The sequence below is a fragment of the Juglans regia genome, chromosome 1 (assembly GCF_001411555.2).
Source record: "Juglans regia cultivar Chandler chromosome 1, Walnut 2.0, whole genome shotgun sequence".
In the NCBI taxonomy this organism is placed as follows: domain Eukaryota; kingdom Viridiplantae; phylum Streptophyta; class Magnoliopsida; order Fagales; family Juglandaceae; genus Juglans; species Juglans regia.
The window spans coordinates 2,259,057-2,276,677 of record NC_049901.1 but is presented as its reverse complement, the minus strand read 5'-3'; the positions used below and the strand labels follow the sequence as shown (position 1 = coordinate 2,276,677).

The following is a 17,621-nucleotide window of genomic DNA, read 5'->3' as shown; positions in this document are numbered from 1 at the left end:
TGATTGGGTTTTTTTATTTTTTACTTGATAGTTAAGTAAATATTTTTTAAATAAATTTTTATTTTTATTTTTTTAAAATGTTTAATAAATTTAAAAAAATGTTTAAAAAAAAAAAACAAAAAATTTTGCCGGAAGCCTCTCGGTGGCCTCCCTATTTCTGAAGGTTTTTTTTTTTTTTTTAAATACTATTTCTGAAGACATGTATGCAAAGGCAGTTCTGGACAAAACGTGGATCCAACGACCGGAAAATATGTTGTACGGATATTTGTGAAACGTAAGCGTTCAACTTAAGATCAACGACATCAACGACAACCACGCACGCACACTCTCCTGTCTCTCCCTCCCTCTGTTTTCGGCAGCGAAATCTCGGACGGAAAGCTAAAGTCAAGGAGAAAAAGACGACGAAGAAGAAGCCCATTAAAGTTCGTTTATTACATTTCGTATTGGAAGCCATTCCCTTTCTCATCCGCATCATCACCTTCTTCTCCTTTCCAGATTCTCGTAAAGAGGACAAAGTAAAGGAGGAGAAGGTTTGCATTTACTTTCTCATTGCCCTTGGACCAGACATTCTCGGACCCACCCATTTAATCTCTCCGTCCGTCTGTGTCGGGTTCTTGCGCTGGCGGGGGTGGTATCTATTGCAGAGAAACGGAGAGAAGAAGAGGATCGCCTTCTTCTAGATTTGTCCTACGTACATTTGGTATGACTTTTCTTAATATTCAGGTCGTCCCTCATTCACTTTTCTGAGTTTTGCTCCAGCATTTCTTTTTTAGTTTTGTCTTTGAGTTTTCAAATATATGTTTTATAATCTTAGTTCTTGTAGATGTATCTGTCAATGATCGTTTTTTTGTTTTTTAGTTGTCCCTTTTTTTCCCTAACTTGTTGCGTTCCCAGAACACCCTGTTTCTTATTGCATTGCAGCCTGTAAAAATTTTATGTTTTGCTGCCTATCTGTTTTCTTTCGAGTTTAAATATACTTATCCTTCTTCTAATTGTTTTCTATTATTTCTTTCAACCTGTCCGTGTACTAAAAAAACCTCTCATTTTTCACTATTTTCGTTCTCATGCTGTCAATTTTAGTTCTTCTAATTGCACGCTCTTGATGTGGACAAACTTCCGGTCTTTCTCTATCTGTGTATATATATTTTTTATATAGATTTCCCATCGTTTTTATTATACCACAATGGATGTGGTCCCTTCGCCGCATTTTCTCCCTTTCTTAATTTATACTTAAGAAAGTAGAACCAGGAGTTTCTTCTTTTAAACTGAATAGGAGGGGACCTCTCAAGAACGAAGTATGAACTGAAAAAAAGAAGAAGAAGAAGAAGAAGACGAGTAAAGGAACTCTCTCTCAAAAACAAACACAGACTGGAATATTTGAAGGAAAAGTGGTGAATGCTTTCTGGGTAACATATTATGCATTTCGTTTTTTCCCTCAACGTTTGATTCTCTTTCTCAACTTTTTTCCCCTTTTCGTTTTTGGGCTGTTTTCCATTTTTGAACTTCAGAAATGTTATTTTTTAGTTTTAGATCTGCAATCATTTTATAAATGCCCCCCTGTAGTCGCCTTCATTTGTCTGAATTCTCTCTGAATCGCCAATATTTTTCACATCATCATCTCTATCTATCACAAGACCCTAATGGATTTTTACTGAAGCTTGTTGGTTGATCCAACTTGGGAAGATTTTTCTCTACCGACTAAGTGTTCACAAGGTCATGAAGTTTAGCGTACAGTGTACTAACTGTGTTTTCTAGGAATACAAATTCAGGTGGTTCCCTTACATTCATTTGTTACTTCGAGCGATTTATATTCTAAACTCCTCATAAAAATTTATATCCTAAGCTATATTGTTCAATATGTGGTACTAGTTGACTGCTGAGATATTGTCTTTACTGGATTACGATGAGACTAGATGTTTTTAACAATGCATTTTGTCAATGGAAACTTTCTTTTTAACATTTTGGTTAATTCTTTCTGATATACCAAGTTTTCGATAATTTATTTTTGTAGGAACATCAGGCTTCTTGCAAGTTTTTCGGGAAATATTTGATTCTTATTCTGAGTAGGGAACACCAGGCTTCTTCCAGGAATACTATCATTATAATATTATAATGGGTGCTTGTGTATCAACATCCTCTAGAAACATACCATCACAGAAAAAACACCAAAAATTCCATGGAAAGATTTCTAATTCAATCCCTAAATTCGCAAAGAAAAGGAATAGTTATGAAGGAAATCGGGTAAGAGATTATGCTGTTAGTAAGTTTGTTCACATGGACTTTGAGAATGGTGCAACAACTACTTGCAGAAGATCTGAGGTCTCCAATTCGACATTCCATCTCACCCAGCTACAATGGCACCACAGTCAGTATGATGCGAATGGTGTGTCCTTTTATTCTATTTCCTCCATATTGGATGTCATTAAACCTTTTCAAAACCCTTTATCTTTTGGTGGCTACACATAGCTGTTTCCCCGTTCCTGGTTTGAGATTTCTTGTTCTATTTCCATATTGGATGCTCATTAAACCTCTTCCAAACCCTTTATCTTTTGGTGGCTACACAGGAATTGTTTCCTGTTCCTATTTTGAGGATTTTCCTCCTCTTTCTTACTTCTTTTTAGATGTTTCTCCTCTATACTTCCTGTATACTCGGCTACTACCATTTTTAATTTTTAATAAAACTTCCACTTATCAGGAAAAAAGAATATTTAAAAAAAGGTTATGGAATATAGAGAGATGATGTATTATTGAAAGAAAGGAGTCCATACTTCAATTTTATCATCATGCATTTCACACTTCAATCTTACTGATTTGTTTTTTTCTTTCTTTCTTTTTTATTGCTCAATTTTAGATTATGTATTTAGGATGTCTCAAAATTCAAATGTGATTACTTATAGTGGATTGTTGCCTATATAACATGCTTACTTCAATCACGGCACAGACAATAACATGAAACTGTTTTTCTAATTGTCATATTTTTTTGCCATTCTGGATTATGAGTATGTGGCATTATGTTTTGCGTGGGTTATTGATTAAGTGTCTTATGCCATTATTAAGAAGGTCATATTTTTGGTACTTTTCAGCAAGAATTCATTTTTAAATTTTCATGCCTTGTACCTTCTATGAACCTAAAAAAATTGTACTTTTGTTTCTATTCTTTTCAAGTGTTACAATTTTTATGTGCTGTAGCCCTATGATGTAAGGAAAAGGTCCAATGACTTATGCTTGTCACGGTTTATAAACATATGCATCCTGTTATTTAATCTTAGTAATTGTTTTGCTTTCCCATTGATGTCAATGTTTTAATGCCATTTATTTCAGTTTCTGCCGCTGTTTTATATCAATATATAAAAACAATGTGCTTGGTTTATAAGTAATATGACTTTATAAGTAATGTGACTTTAATATGACTTTATAAGTAATGTTGTTTGCAGTAATTTGCCAAGAGGATGCTTGGTTTGACTCAGTTAGTATTCTGGAATCTGATTCAGATGATGACTTCAGAAGCGTAAATGGAGGTAAGGAACAACCAGTGTGCTACTGAGTTGGTGGACAGCTTGATATGGGACACAACTTTTGTTATATTTTGTTAGTAAATGTTCAACAGACATACTGGCTAGGATAGTGGTGTGTTCTCTTGCCCCATGTGTTCTGCACCAATGGGATCGTCAGAACCTTGGGGCCAATAAATCAACTGCTTTTGATCTCCTAGATTTTCATTTTTGTGCAATTCTTGGTGGTTTATTAAATTTTTTACTCAGCTATCTTGACAATGGTACAGAACTGACAATTTTGCTCCCCAACTATATAACTTGTATTTCTTATGAAGTATATGGAGTGCACAATTTGGCTAATTTATTTATGTTTTATCTTTAGAAGCCGCAGATGGATTTCCCTCTGTAAGCAATGCAATTGGGAACAAATCTAGTGGCCAAGTGCTTCAGTTTGAAAGATCAGCATGCTTTATGGATAGTAGGTGTAACTATGAAGAGTACCACGAAAGCTATCTCAAAATCGATGGAAGTAAATCAGAGAAATTTCGTAGCCAGGGTTATGAGCTTTCTTGCTCAGGGAAGGCTGATGAAGTTTGCAGCAAGAGGAAGAAAATGTTGGATCATTCTTATGGAAGCTTCAAAGGTCTTCAAGAGGATAGACGAGATTCTGAAGAGAAAATTCAAGGGTTACCTCGGTTGGTTTCTTCTATGAGTTTCAATGACAAGATTCTAAACCCATCAAGTACAGGTCGACTGTCTCAGCGGAAGCACTCAGCAGTTTTCAGGCTTTCTTTCAAGAGAAGATCCTGTGATGGAGAAGAAACCATAGAACACTGTATGTGTCAAAATAGTTCAATTAAGCATTAATGAAGCAATATGCAATCTACTATTTCTAAGGCATGACCTCACTTTATGCCTTTCAATTCAAGTAACAGTCCTTTGGCATGTTTTATGACAGGTTACAATTCTGCTTGAAGGTTTAAATTGGTTGAGATATATAAGATTGTATTTCGTAGTTTGCATTTTTTGTTTTCTTCTAATTACAAACTGAATTATAAAATTCCATTGTACAATTTCATCCACGTTATGAATGGGAATCTTGCTGTTGTTCTCTGACTCATGCTTCATGATAAAGTATTGCATAACATAAGAATTTTGTAGCATTATAAGCAAAATTTTCTTATATATGCAGGTCAATCAAAAAAGTACATGTATCGTCCCAGAGCGGGACATACAATTCCACATTGTGCAGGGGAGAAGCCGACCCCAGGATGTTGGTCTGAGATTCCACCCTCAACCTTCAAACTCCGTAGTGAAAGCTATTTCAAGTATGCTCTTGGGTTTATCTAACCAACGTCAACTGCATTTGTAAATTTGCGACAAGTAGTTATATTTGTATGTCTTTGTGTTTCCTCAATGGGTATATAATTTTTTTTGTCATCATCACCTGTGCAGAGATAAGCGGAAGTCACCCTCTCCAAATTACAGTCCATATACTCCAATAGGTGTTGATTTATTTGTCTGCCCAAAAAAGATACACCACATTGCCCAATATCTTGAGCTTCCTAATGTGAAAACAGATGGCGAAGTGCCTCCACTTCTTATTGTAAATATCCAGGTACCTTTTTTTCCTTTCTAACTCGGTGAATTCGATTTTCTTTCGTCAATTTTGTATTGATGGTGGGTTGTGAACTTGTGAGGCTGTCAATTCCAACAGTGTATGCAGAGAGAAAAGAACAGTTTGGACAGTATATGGTGATACTGAACAGTTCTCATGCTATATTTAATTATCTCATCGTGCACCTTGTGACAGATGCCTACTTATCCTGCTGCAATGTTCCTTGGTGATAGCGATGGGGAAGGGATGAGTCTTGTGCTATACTTCAAAGTATCTGAGAGTTTTAATAAAGACATCTCTTCTCAGTTTCAGGATAGCATCAAGGTATTCATTTTGAATTGTAATTTGCTTCATGGACCGGCACTTTGTTTTGTTTTATTTATTTTAATGGGCTCATACTGCTTTTAAGCAAGAGACTGAAGAAGTGAATTCTTTAGTTTGTATCTTTTCAGCTCATCTTATTTATGGCTATGATTTTAAATTATTTTTTTAGTTTGTTGTCTCCATTTCTTCTGAATTGGTAGGTTCCACTACCTTCCCTCTTTGCGCTTTGCCTCTGAACCTATGCACCTAATTAGCCTTCATTAGGTTGGCAATTTTTCTTCCATGCATACACTCCTGGTAACGAGTGGGACATCTTACCTAAATATTGTCCTATGTGTTATCTATAAATGCCTTTGCTTCTGAATCATTCCTGCTCTTCCATCTGTTTATGGATACCATACTGTAAGTGGGAGTTGCCTGCCCTCTCTGTCCTGGCCGGCAAAGTATGCTTTCCTTTCTTGGTTTTATAATATAATAAGCTGATGCTAGAGATTTTACACTCACTGACTGGGTTATACAAATTAAACTAGACAGCTGCTCTTAATAGATGTTATCTCTAATTTTGCATTAGTTTGAATTCTTGGTGTTTCTCTACATATTGAGATCATCAGAATGCTTGCATGTTGCTATTCTATTTAATCTTAAAGGAGCTGAATTATTGCAAAGTGCTGTGGACAATCTCTACCACAGAAAGGTTTTTAATTGAAAAGTTTAGGGCATTATGTGTTGATAACTTGTCCAAAAATGTCAGAAGGGTTTTTGTAACAAAACATAGTCTTTCAACCTTTGTGGTTTTTTTTGTACAACAGATCAGTTTGAGCTTTTCTGTTTATGTTAACAGAAAATGGTGGAAGATGAGATGGAGAAGATTAAAGGGTTTACAAAAGACTCCACTGTTCCTTTCAGAGAAAGGCTGAAGATCATGGCTGGTGTAGTTAATCCCGAGGATCTTCACTTGAGTTCGGCTGAAAGGAAGCTTATACATGCATATAATGAAAAACCAGTCCTTTCCCGCCCTCAGCACAATTTTTTTAGGGTAATGAATGAACTTTATTCACTCCCGACATTCCCATTGCAATGCTTGATTTATGTTAAAATGGTCATGCTATGCAAAATTTCATTTAGGATAAATCTTATTACATGCTAAGGTGGGTATGGAAAATTGAAGTAGATGAGGCCTAATAGGATATATATATATGATTTTGTTGAATTATGGAGTCTCTCCATCATGGATAAATTACTGCCACATGAAATCATGGACTTTCTGTCAGCTAATGCTATGCGTTTTTGTTAGTAGTTCTTTCAAACCATGAATTTCACTAGATCTTTTACTCCACCTTAATTCTGCGTTAAACTTTGTTAACCATATTCAAGCATTGCTGGGCTTCAATAAAAATTAATGCTCGAAGTCTTGTTACTCAACATTACATATTGCCTGTAGAATAAATTTTGGTCCTAACACTGCCTATTTTGGCTCGGCTACAGGGTTCTAACTACTTTGAAATTGACCTGGATATTCATCGCTTCAGCTACATTTCAAGGAAGGGGCTTGAAGCATTCCGAGAGCGCTTGAAAAATGGAACACTTGATTTAGGTTTAACAATCCAGGTAATTCAATAATCTCGTTACATAGCCCGATGTTGGGAATACTAGGTTAATGTTGTTTTGTGTCATTTCACAAGGAAAAGAACTGTATTCATGATCCGATGACGACAAATTTTTTTCTGAAACTCGACATTTGATGTCGTTGCTTAATCTCAATTTTACTTTAAACATGTGGCAGAATACCATGTACAGTCATGTGGAGCTAGTATGTGTTACTATTCTCTGATACCTTGAGATATTCTTCAAGCTTTGCCTTTATGGTTCTACACTTCTACATTTTGATGGATTTTCCTGATCTTCTAGTTATTTTGAATTATTGAAATTTGACATTAGAAATGGGGTGAAGAAGAAAATTGGAAAAAACAAAAAAAAAGGTGGACATAAATGAAAGAAAACTAATCGCTCGGTTGAGTTAAACCAGCATTTTACGTACTCTAGTTATTTACTCAAGCTTTGAACTCATTCTAAACTTGACATGCTCTTGACATCACTTTTAACAGGCACAAAAGCCGGAAGAACTGCCAGAGCAAGTGCTGTGCTGCTTGAGACTAAACAAGATAGATTTCATTGATCAGGGTCAAATACCGACACTAGTGACCCAATGACTTGTATGAATGCTGAAATGCAGGGTTCGGCGTATCAATTTGATGTTGATGGACACGACACCTATGTAATTGGGGATCATCGGGATATCCATTCTGTGCGCACCAGCCTTCAAACGAAAATCCAAAATGACAGAGTGTTGTGTTTAGAATCAATAATCATGCTAATATCAGCATGTTTGTGCAACCGTGTATATGTTATATATCGTGTTACTATGACTATGAGCCTTGGCTTGTCTTGGAAACAAAAACCCATTTAGGACAAAGATTTGACATTGGATCACATATACTTGTACACTACGGCTACATTTGATTGTAAGACTCAACAGAGTCTAGTCTAATTTTAAGCTGAGTTTAACATTCAAATATCAAACTCTTAAATTATTAAATTCGTTTCAATTCAAAACCTCTTTACACGTGAGATCTACAATCTTTTTTAACTTAGCACATCTTTATAAGTGGGATTTATAACTTTTTATAACTTCTCATAAAAAGTATTAAACTCATCTTAACATTTAAACACATTTTAAACTTAGTTTAGATAGGTCATATATAATTTTTTTCACTACTCAACTTATTAATATTCATAAATAATTGAGTTCAACTCAACATCCAAACGGAGCCTACGTCTCACAAAATGTAGCATGTTTAAACCTTGTCTGTCAAAAATTATTATGGACCCGTAAATACTGTCATTAATATAGGAAATGGTGGCTAAAGATTATTTTCACCAAATTCTATATATTCCCATGATGAATCTTCATCCAAAAAACATATAAAATGTGCTGCAATAATGACTGAGCTCAATACTTTTAATTTTCTATATATTCAGAATCCAGATGTTTAGAAATAAATATTACTGCTAAGCTTTTTTTTTTTTCTCGGTTTAGTAAAATAAATGTGAAATAACAGCAGGGTTTTATTTTCCCCCCCTTTTGGGTACAAATAGATATGAAGAGGCGTTAATGCTTTCTTAGTTACAAATTTTAAATAGAAAAGTCTTGTACAGGTTTTTTTTTTTTTTTTTTTTTTAATAAAAAAGTGAATTCTACTAAAAAATAATTGTTTTTTTTTTTACACTTTTATGGTGGGATCTTTATATATATATATTTAGGGATTATGCGGTACTTGTTTATTTAAAATTTGTATAAATTATTATTTTTTAAAGAAAAATATTCCTCAAATTCCGGCAAAAACTTAAAAAGGAGACTTTGATCGCAAATTTGAAGGCCGCCAAGCTATCTTTTTGCAGAACAAATCGGATTGTTTATTTCACTATTATTTATGCCCTATTTAATTTATCAGGCAATGCTAAAAATTACGTTGTTATCCCATAAATATTGATCGAAGTGTTATGAGACACCGTCGTATTACAACATGAAATAATAATGAGATAGCGATGCAGTTTCTACATTTTCTCTGTTTTTTAATTTATTTTTTCTGATCTGTATTTTATTTAAATTTATCTTGTGAAAAACGCTATTGGGATTCATAGACAATCTGGACTAATGTGACTGTAACCCTATTCGACTAATGTGACTAACTTTATCCTGAAAAATCATTAGGTAGTCTCAAAATATGCATGATGTAGTATTTTCATCCTATCATAATATATTAATTAATTAAAATTACTTATGTAAGTATCAATTTTAATTAATATGACATCATGTGATAGTAGGAATACTAGATATGCATATATTGACAATTTTGAATAATTACTCCTGATCACTAGGGTTGTAAAGGAATTGGCGAGACCGGCTATCTCCGACGCAGACTGGCCACAAGAATCCAGAACCCGGCAAAGAAACGGTCAGCCGACAGTATAAATTAAGAAAATTGATGCCTACAGGTTCAATTTCAGTCTGAACCAAACCTAAATCATCGAACCGGCAGATCATATATATATATATATACATTTTATATTATACATATACAAACTACACTGTTTCACTTTAATTTTAATAAACCCGAATTCTTCTTCTTCTTCCCTTTGCAACTACAACTTCACAACCCAATGCTCACCTCCTCCTTTACAGCCACAACACCAACAGTAGACCGACAAACCGCACTGACTCATGCCAACATTGAAGACGTCGATTTTCTCCCTCCTAATCGGCCAGTTGCTTTCCAGATACCGTCGGTGCAGCGTTGGTTTTGAATCGAAACCGCATCGAATACGTCGGTTTTCAACCCTATCGACCACTACCCAGATTATACACGTTCCTTGTATCGTCTTGCAACGGAGTCGCTATTTATTTCAGCATTTTCAGTTAGGATTGGCGTTTTGGTTTTGGACCACGAATGCCATTGCCAATCTGGGTTCAGATGGGCCCAAAAGTGTTCAGGTGGGTTCAAGTTTTTAACAATTTATCAACTAGTTGGGCTTGGCATGGGCTCAAATTGAGCCTAGCCCATATTTCTTTTAACTTTTGGTATTCCCCCCACCCAGAAAATGTAAAAAACAAAAATACAAAACTGAGGGTTCAAATTAGTCGTTTGAACTTTGAGATGCAGTTTGAATAGTAAATTGAGATGAGATAAAAATTAAAAATTAAATAAAATATTATTTTTTAATATTATTATTGTTTTGAAATTTGAAAAAATTGAATTATTTATTATATTTTCTGTAAGAATTTGAAAAAAATTGTAGTGATTAGATGAAATAAGTTGGAGTGATTCTTAAATCCAAACCGCAAAACATGCATTTCTACATCATCAAGGCACGTGTTCCTGTTTTTCTTTTGGCATAGAATGGAAACACTGTTAAATGATACAAGGGGTATGAGCACATCATTTGGGTTTGAAACTGAAGCGAGGTAGCACCGTGTCAGCAAGATTTAGCAATTTGAGCTTGTAAGAGGTGTTGGAAGCACTGATGGAGAGCTCACTCATGGAGATGACTCCAGCATTCGCTTGGAAGTCCACAACACAAGCATTGTCATCTCTGAACCCTAGAAACCTTCCATCATCAATCTGTAAAAGCAAGTTAAAATCAAGTATTTATTGATGCAATTGAACATATCTCTTAGTGACTCTTGGTCTTTGCTACCTTAGAACATGCTTGATGTGAACAAATTTAGGTATCTCTAGCAAAGTCTCTAATCGATATGGTAGAGTCTAACAGAAGATAAAGACAGCGGCTATCTTGATTAACTGATGTTATACAGTAAAAGTGGAAATTAATTTGCCAGTACCTCTTTCAAACCTTGATCTGCGATCTGCTTGCCGTATGTGACTTTCATTCTTTTGCAGAAGTTCGTCAAATTTACTTGGTTGGGATAACAATGGTCCTGAGAATTCAATATGCTTGCCTCTGCTTTTATAACCCTAGTAAATCGTTAGAAGAGTAACTAGTTTCAGCCCAACACGTGAAGAAAATTAAAATAGGATGAATGAGTTCTACACAAATTTGAAACGTATCTTGCTTTTTTTAAAGCAATAGCAAATTAAAGATCGGTTTCCAACTTTAAAACCAACCCAAAGAACTGATGTTAGTCAAGTACACAGATTTTGCTTTGTAGAATTGGAGCCTTACCACATTGTTTGTCAAAGCACCTGTTTCTTCCTTTCGTCTAAATGTCATCGATACATCAGGAGAATGAAATGCATCAGATGCTTCGGAAAAATCTGGCCTATCAAGTTGGTGTTGCTCCTTCTTCATTTCATGCTTGGCAGTCTCAATCGAATTGGTAAGAACCCTGCTCAAAAGATCATTCTCTCTTTTGGTTATGTAAGACGATTTTGCAAAGGATGGATCTAACGCACTAATTTTGCTTTTTGATCCATCTGATATTGTGGATGCAGCATCCTCTTTTTGCCTTTTTGCCCATGCAAAGCCACTTGACGCCGAGACTTCTGTTGGGCCTGAAAACGTACTGTCTCCTTGAAATGCATCCATCACTTGGGATGTCTCTGACTGTGTATCAAATGATAGCTTTAGTGGTGCTCTACGCACAAAACCATCTTTTCCTTTAGGAGTATGTGCATAAATGTCATTATTTCTATCCGCAAGTTGAGTAGAATCTTGCATTTTCTGTATAAAGGACAAACAAAATGTTAAAAGTCCTTTTCTTCAGTTAACCACCCACTCACCACACACATAACACACACATAAAGAGACCTCTTTTGGCGCTAATTTACTGATACGGTTTGTTTCTTGCAAAGTTTTACGGAGTCTTCTAGGCTTTCTCGATGCTGCAGGCTCTCGCACTTTAGCACCAGACTTTTTCCTGAAAGTACAATGGCTACTCAGAAACTTATGCTGTAAACATAAAACATTTACTTGGAAGGTAGCCACACCGTGCATATCCAACTATCCAGATTGACATAATAGCATGGCTTATAGACTCAAACCCTGATTTCATCTAGCAATTTAGGCCTCTTTGATTTTGTAAGTACTCAATCATGATAAGTTCACTAGATTATAAAGACGGGATTTTCATTTTTGTTCCATAATCAAGGACCAAGTCTTTTTCAGAAAAAAAAAATAAAAATAAAAAATAATTAGTTTTAAGCATTATGGCTGCGTTGCATATATAAATAAGGACTAACTACTGAACAGGACCCCATAAACTAGTTCTAATGACATATAAGATAGACTTATATTAGTTTCAAGCAGCTCCAAGAATTTGACTAAAAAGTGCGAAAGCAATTCAAATCAAAGCTGCATGAGCAGTATACATAATTAAGTTTTTTTTTTTTTTTTAAAAAAAAAAAATACCTTCTTCCATCCTCACGATTTTTAGCATCAATTTCCTTGCTTGGGGGATACTTTGGTAAGCTTGATGGATCACATGCAAAAGGCTGTGTGTTGAAATACTGAAAAATAGGAGAATGGCATAGACATCAAATCAGACAGTCCAAGCTAAAAAAACAGTAAAGGTTTTATTGGAAATAACCACTTTCCACCATATGATAAATGAGAATTCTCGGAACTAGTTAATTTATAGGTGTATTAAGGAAATACTGTGTACAAACAACTACCAAAAGCTAACTCAAGAGACCACATAACAGCAATGCCCTAAAACGGGTTAAAATTGCAATCATCGAACTTTACTTAGAAGAACCTTACAGAGACTACTTTTGGTAAAAGTCACCTCAGACATAAGGGCAGAGGACGCAGTCCCACGCTTTTGAGGTTCTATGGAAAGTAGAGTTTCAATAAGCTTCACAGCAGTTGTAGGAAAATCTTTACACTTCTCCCCAATTGAACTTTCATAATTATGCAGAGGTTTAAACATAGCTGCATGAGGAAGTTCAGACTTCTTCCAAAACTCATCAGGTGGCGAACCACAAAGCTTGAAAATTTTGTGTAATTGCTCAACCTGCAGATTGGAGAGGAACACTCGTCTAAGTAACTGCCATATAGAAAAAATGTTTTAACATAAGCCAATCAACAAGTTAACTAATTGCAATTCTCAAGTTCTCTTTATCCCTTTATGATGCTAAAAAGCCAGTCTCAAGGTTTATCTCTAAGTCAAGAAATATTTATAGTTCACTGCAAGATCAATGAAATTAGATCAGAAAATATTACCATATGTGTATACAAGCAATGAGGCATCTTGAAATTTTGAATACCATAGTGATAATGGGGGTATAGAGTGGAAAAGTTTCACGTGTTACAGGGAGTTCTTTGTTTACTTCAAAACTCTTCTATATGTGTACAGGGAATTTAAAATTAGTCATTAGGTATATTCAAGAGACCAAGTCTGATACAAAGTGAAAATGGAGAAGACACTACACATCTACTACTCTTCATCAAAGCCCCATTAGACTCTTGCCATGAGCTATTAGATTATTGAAAACAGTTATGAATCGTGTGGATATGGAAACAAATTCATTTCACTAGTGTTATCACCTCAGTTCTCCCTTTAAGGATAGGCTTTCCAATAAGAAGTTCTGCAAATACACAGCCCACACTCCAGAGATCCACTGATACTCCATAATTCGTCGACCCCATCAAAAGTTCAGGAGGACGATACCATAAAGTAACCACACGACTGGTAAGTGGTTGCCTATTCTTTGGGCTAATGATATTTGCAAGTCCAAAATCCCCCACTTTCAGAATTCCTTCGTTGTTTACCAAGATATTGGATGCTTTAATGTCTCGATGCATTATACCTCGTAGGTGGCAGTGCTCAATTCCACATAATAGCTGTGTCATATAACACTTGACCTACAGAGAAGTCAGCCTAAACTTATTTAACTTCCGGAGGAAAAAAGTGAAGGAGACAAACAAAAACACAACTTTTATAGCTTTTGCATTGTACAACAATATAATATCTCGATAACAAACCTGCGCTTCACTAAATTTAACGTCAGGGCTGGATATCAATCCTGATAGATCATGTTCCATGTACTCAAATACGAGGTATATGCTACTTGATAACCGAGAGGTAATAAGCCCCTCCAACTTTACGATATTTGGATGGTCCAGCCTGCGGAGGATCATTATTTCTCGAGCCATAAACCTTATGCTCTCTGGCTGAAAATTGTCAACTCGAACCTTCTTCAGGGCAACCATTCTCCCAGTTTCAACTTCACGTGCTCGAAATACACTGCTGTATGTACCTTGTCCAATCTATACAAATGGAAAGAAGAGGGAAAAAAAACTTTTATAAAAAAATGGAAGCCAGGAATTTAGTAATATATGGCCAAGAAAACACCTAATACAACAACATAAGAAAAATATTAAAGAGTGAAACAATCAAAGGAAATGCATTGAGCCCCAGATAGGCAATAAATTTGAAAACAGAAAACTCCTTGAAAGATTTTAAGCCTAGATGTAGTTGTCGGATATCTGCACATTGAACCAGATAGGCAGAGGTTCCTACTATCCAGAAACTGATATCCAGTATTTCAACTGGGCAAGGTTCACATTCAGGAAATACTCCAAGTCCAATTAAGGTTCTTATTGTTTAAAAAGGAGGATCCTATTGAGCCTGTTATTTGAGGCTCATCCCAAGGTAATGCTCATGGAAAATTCCTTAAATTCTTTGTTTCTTTTCTAGTTCCTGGCTTGTAACTAGGTTTCAACATTTGTATACTTCCTGTGTAATTGGGCTTGGCCTTTTTACTTGTCTTAATAAAATTTTCTTATTCATAAAAAAAAATCCTTAAATTCTTTCTACATAATAGTCAAAGGATGTGCCATGAAACTTTTCCTAAGCTAAGTAATCAAATATCAATTAGACCCTTTATAGAAAGGGTCTAATTTGGTCTTCTATAAAGCTCACCTTACTGCAGTCCAACTCTAGAGTCTAGACTGCCTCAAAGATCGCCATGGGGTGATCCTTTCTTGGCATCTGTCCAAGAAATATGCCATATGGGACCAACTCGGCGAACTATTTCTTAAACTATCTACTTTCAACTTTTTGCTCTATATTAGCTGCATCAAAACGTTTTTAGGGGACACGTCCCCCGCCGTTTGTAACTGTTATTCATTTTTATATATTCTTGGTTGCCCAAAGAAAACCCTCCAAAAGATGGGTTTCTCCCCCCATTCAGTCCACTATGTTAGAAATTAGGACAGCGTGCGGTACCTGTAGTTGACATTAATAATGAATATTTTATTTTATTATCTTTAGAACTATCTTGATATTCTATTTTACATATCCAAATGGATCACATGATCAATCAATCAATTCAAATGCTTTGGTTCAAGCATGACGTATCATCTCTCCGAATCATCCATCCCCAAACCGCCTTCCAGTTCTTGTCCATTTTCCATAACCTTCAGCTTGTACCAGTCCACCATCCACATCTTCTCAAAGCGAGAAGGCCCTATCAGGAATCGCTGTCTCTTGGTTTTGCTAAAAATGCTTGTTGAAATGGAATTCAAGATATACGACTGAAATTTCTAGCGTACAGCTTGTTTCTTCTATGTGATCTGATAGGTATTCATATACGCATTACCATCTTCCTCCCTGTGGAGGATAAAATATACAGCCCATGGCTAGACCCAGCCCCATCAGGCCAAACTCGAGGACAAAATAGATAGGAGGGGAGTGGAAGACAATAGAGGACCATGGGTCAGGAGGGTAAGAGAAAGGGTGTCAAAAAAAAGTGAGAAACATGCTCAGACACGCAAAGGGACCAGTCACCTCCTGGCAGGCAGGCACGTGCAGTCGAGGGTCAGAAAAAAGCAAAGAGTCAGATGACCAACGGACAATCTCTTCTTCTTCTTCAACCTCTCGAGGAAGATATCTTCTCCAACAAGACGATATTCAGCTTTCTTTGTACAGTGAGAAATGAGAGGCCATGAAAGACTGTAAACAAGTATATTATAGTAGATTTTTCCTCCTCAAACGCCCGTGGACGTAGGCAATATGTCTAATCATGTAAATCTGTGTGTTCCTTTCTCTTATTTTCTCTGCACTTGTTTTTCATTCATTGTCATGGACGTACGCATCGATACTGTACAGCTGCACCGGAACACTACCAAGGGCTCCAAACAACACCGATCAAGGCCCAAGTCAACCAGTGGGCCAGGAATGACTCTTTCTCTCTTGACCTGTTGTGCAATTTTTCCAGCATCAACACTCACTTTTTCTTCAAACACATACAGACCCGCACACTTGCCCCAGGAGAATCACTCTTGAAAACCTTATTTTTTTTATTGGCAACTCTTGAAAACCTTATGTTATTATGGTACACGGCATTGTATTTCTTTCTCGTCATATAATAATATAAGGTAGCAAATGGATAAAATAAACACGAGAGGTCCCTAACAGGCTACCCTTACGTTCTTCCCCGTATGTTTAGTAGATACTACTTTCAATTCTCAGATCAAGGTCCGACACGAACAAACAAGAAGAATGAATTGGACACCAGCGTATATAAAAAAAAATAACCTAGAAAGGAGACGTTGAAGTTTGTAAACGAATGAAGAAAAAAAATGACCATGCTTACCTTCTCCAATTTCTCAAAAGAATCTGCTCTGAGAGGGACCCAACCAATGATGGCATCGCCGGCGACAGAGCTGAGCCAGGTGGGCCACCCGGCGGCGGTTTGTTCTGCCTGAACGTACCGTTGGGAGAACCCGATCTTGAAGCTGAACGAGCCTTTGGAATTGGAATGCAAATGAGAATGGGAGAGGGAATGGGAATGAGAGCTCTCCTTCCTGGACTTCTTGAGGTCACGGCCACGATCCGGGGACCTATTCTCCTTAGTACTTTTACCATCGTGATTACTATCCAAATCGAACTTTCCGGATCGGTTCTTCTTCAACAAGTGTGGCTCCAGAATAATAGCGGAACCATTGTTGTTGTCAGCCGGGTGGACGAAAACAGAGGACGAAGCAGCCCCCGCCGCATGCTTGGAGCTAAAGCAACCCATTGAGCATGGATCGAGCGGGAGAATTCCAGATGTCCCTCACATACGTTTATGAATGAGATTGCATCCTCTCTCCTGTGTGTATGTCTCTATCTGTATCCTTCCCTCCCCTCCTGGCAGTCAAGAGAGAAATGGGGCTGCTCGCTTAAACCCCCGAAAGACAGCCCAATCCTAAACTTCGCTTTGCTGTTGGTCTTTTCGGCTGATATTATCGTTTATTTTCTGGGTCTCCGCGAGATCTGCGGGAGGATTGGAGAATTGGGTGGTCTTCCTGGGACAAACGGTCCGAAAGCCAAGGAAGAGAGAGAGAGAGTCGTAGGTCCGAATCGGCACATATTTTCCTTGGGGAGTATGGATGGGATGTATGTATGGGTGTGTGTTTCTTTCTTGGCTTTGCAAAAGAAGCAAAAAGGTGAAATGTAACCGTTTGGAAGCTCTGTCATTGTTTTCCGTTGGTTGCTTGCTTTTGTTTGCACAGAGAGAGAGAGAGAGAGAGAGAGGCCTACAGGGTGACTGTGGCGGTCGCAACCCTAACTGCCCTACAGCTCCACTGCAACCTCTTGTGTTGTGGATCAGGCTTTCAACATTCATTTTTATTTATATTTTTTATGATTTCTATATTAAAATAATTTGAACAAATTCATT

At 36.6% G+C, this 17,621-nt stretch overlaps 2 protein-coding genes across 7 annotated transcripts; one reads left to right on the top strand and one right to left on the bottom strand.

Moving 5' to 3' along the window:
* Positions 1 to 325: 325 nt before the first annotated feature.
* On the top strand, positions 326 to 8,049 carry LOC109006312. Of its 6 annotated transcripts, none has more exons than XM_018985549.2 (10): positions 326 to 700; positions 2,012 to 2,383; positions 3,435 to 3,518; positions 3,877 to 4,329; positions 4,687 to 4,822; positions 4,950 to 5,112; positions 5,308 to 5,436; positions 6,278 to 6,472; positions 6,922 to 7,044; positions 7,542 to 8,049. In XM_018985549.2, the coding sequence occupies exons 2-10, from the start codon at positions 2,113 to 2,115 to the stop codon at positions 7,644 to 7,646; spliced, it is 1,659 nt and encodes a 552-aa protein (XP_018841094.1). In that variant the 5' UTR covers positions 326 to 700; positions 2,012 to 2,112; the 3' UTR covers positions 7,647 to 8,049. The 6 variants fall into 6 exon arrangements, with proteins under 6 accessions (XP_018841094.1, XP_035550304.1, XP_035550307.1 ...); XM_035694411.1 differs by having other exon boundaries at positions 3,886 to 4,329; positions 7,542 to 8,010; XM_035694414.1 differs by having other exon boundaries at positions 326 to 723; positions 3,886 to 4,329; positions 7,542 to 8,010.
* A 2,298-nt stretch (positions 8,050 to 10,347) lies between these two features.
* LOC109006311 (protein IMPAIRED IN BABA-INDUCED STERILITY 1-like) lies at positions 10,348 to 17,520 on the bottom strand. Its single transcript, XM_018985545.2, has 9 exons — positions 16,554 to 17,520; positions 13,939 to 14,223; positions 13,501 to 13,818; positions 12,740 to 12,967; positions 12,364 to 12,461; positions 11,764 to 11,872; positions 11,179 to 11,676; positions 10,838 to 10,970; positions 10,348 to 10,616 (listed from the first exon to the last, which is right to left on the bottom strand). Exons 1-9 carry the CDS (start codon positions 16,977 to 16,979, stop codon positions 10,612 to 10,614), a joined length of 2,100 nt encoding a protein of 699 aa, XP_018841090.1. The 5' UTR covers positions 16,980 to 17,520; the 3' UTR covers positions 10,348 to 10,611.
* Positions 17,521 to 17,621: the final 101 nt, after the last annotated feature.

Coding starts and splice junctions, on each gene's coding strand:
- LOC109006312 (XM_018985549.2), top strand. CDS start 2,113: ATGGGTGCTTGTGTATCAACATCCTCTAGAAACATACCATCACAGAAA. Junction 4,330..4,686: donor AGAAGAAACCATAGAACACT/GTATGTGTCAAA, acceptor TTATATATGCAG/GTCAATCAAAAAAGTACATG. Junction 4,823..4,949: donor CGTAGTGAAAGCTATTTCAA/GTATGCTCTTGG, acceptor TCACCTGTGCAG/AGATAAGCGGAAGTCACCCT.
- LOC109006311 (XM_018985545.2), bottom strand. CDS start 16,979: ATGGGTTGCTTTAGCTCCAAGCATGCGGCGGGGGCTGCTTCGTCCTCT. Junction 13,819..13,938: donor TTAAATTTAGTGAAGCGCAG/GTTTGTTATCGA, acceptor ACTTCTCTGTAG/GTCAAGTGTTATATGACACA. Junction 11,677..11,763: donor GTAAATTAGCGCCAAAAGAG/GTCTCTTTATGT, acceptor TCCTTTATACAG/AAAATGCAAGATTCTACTCA.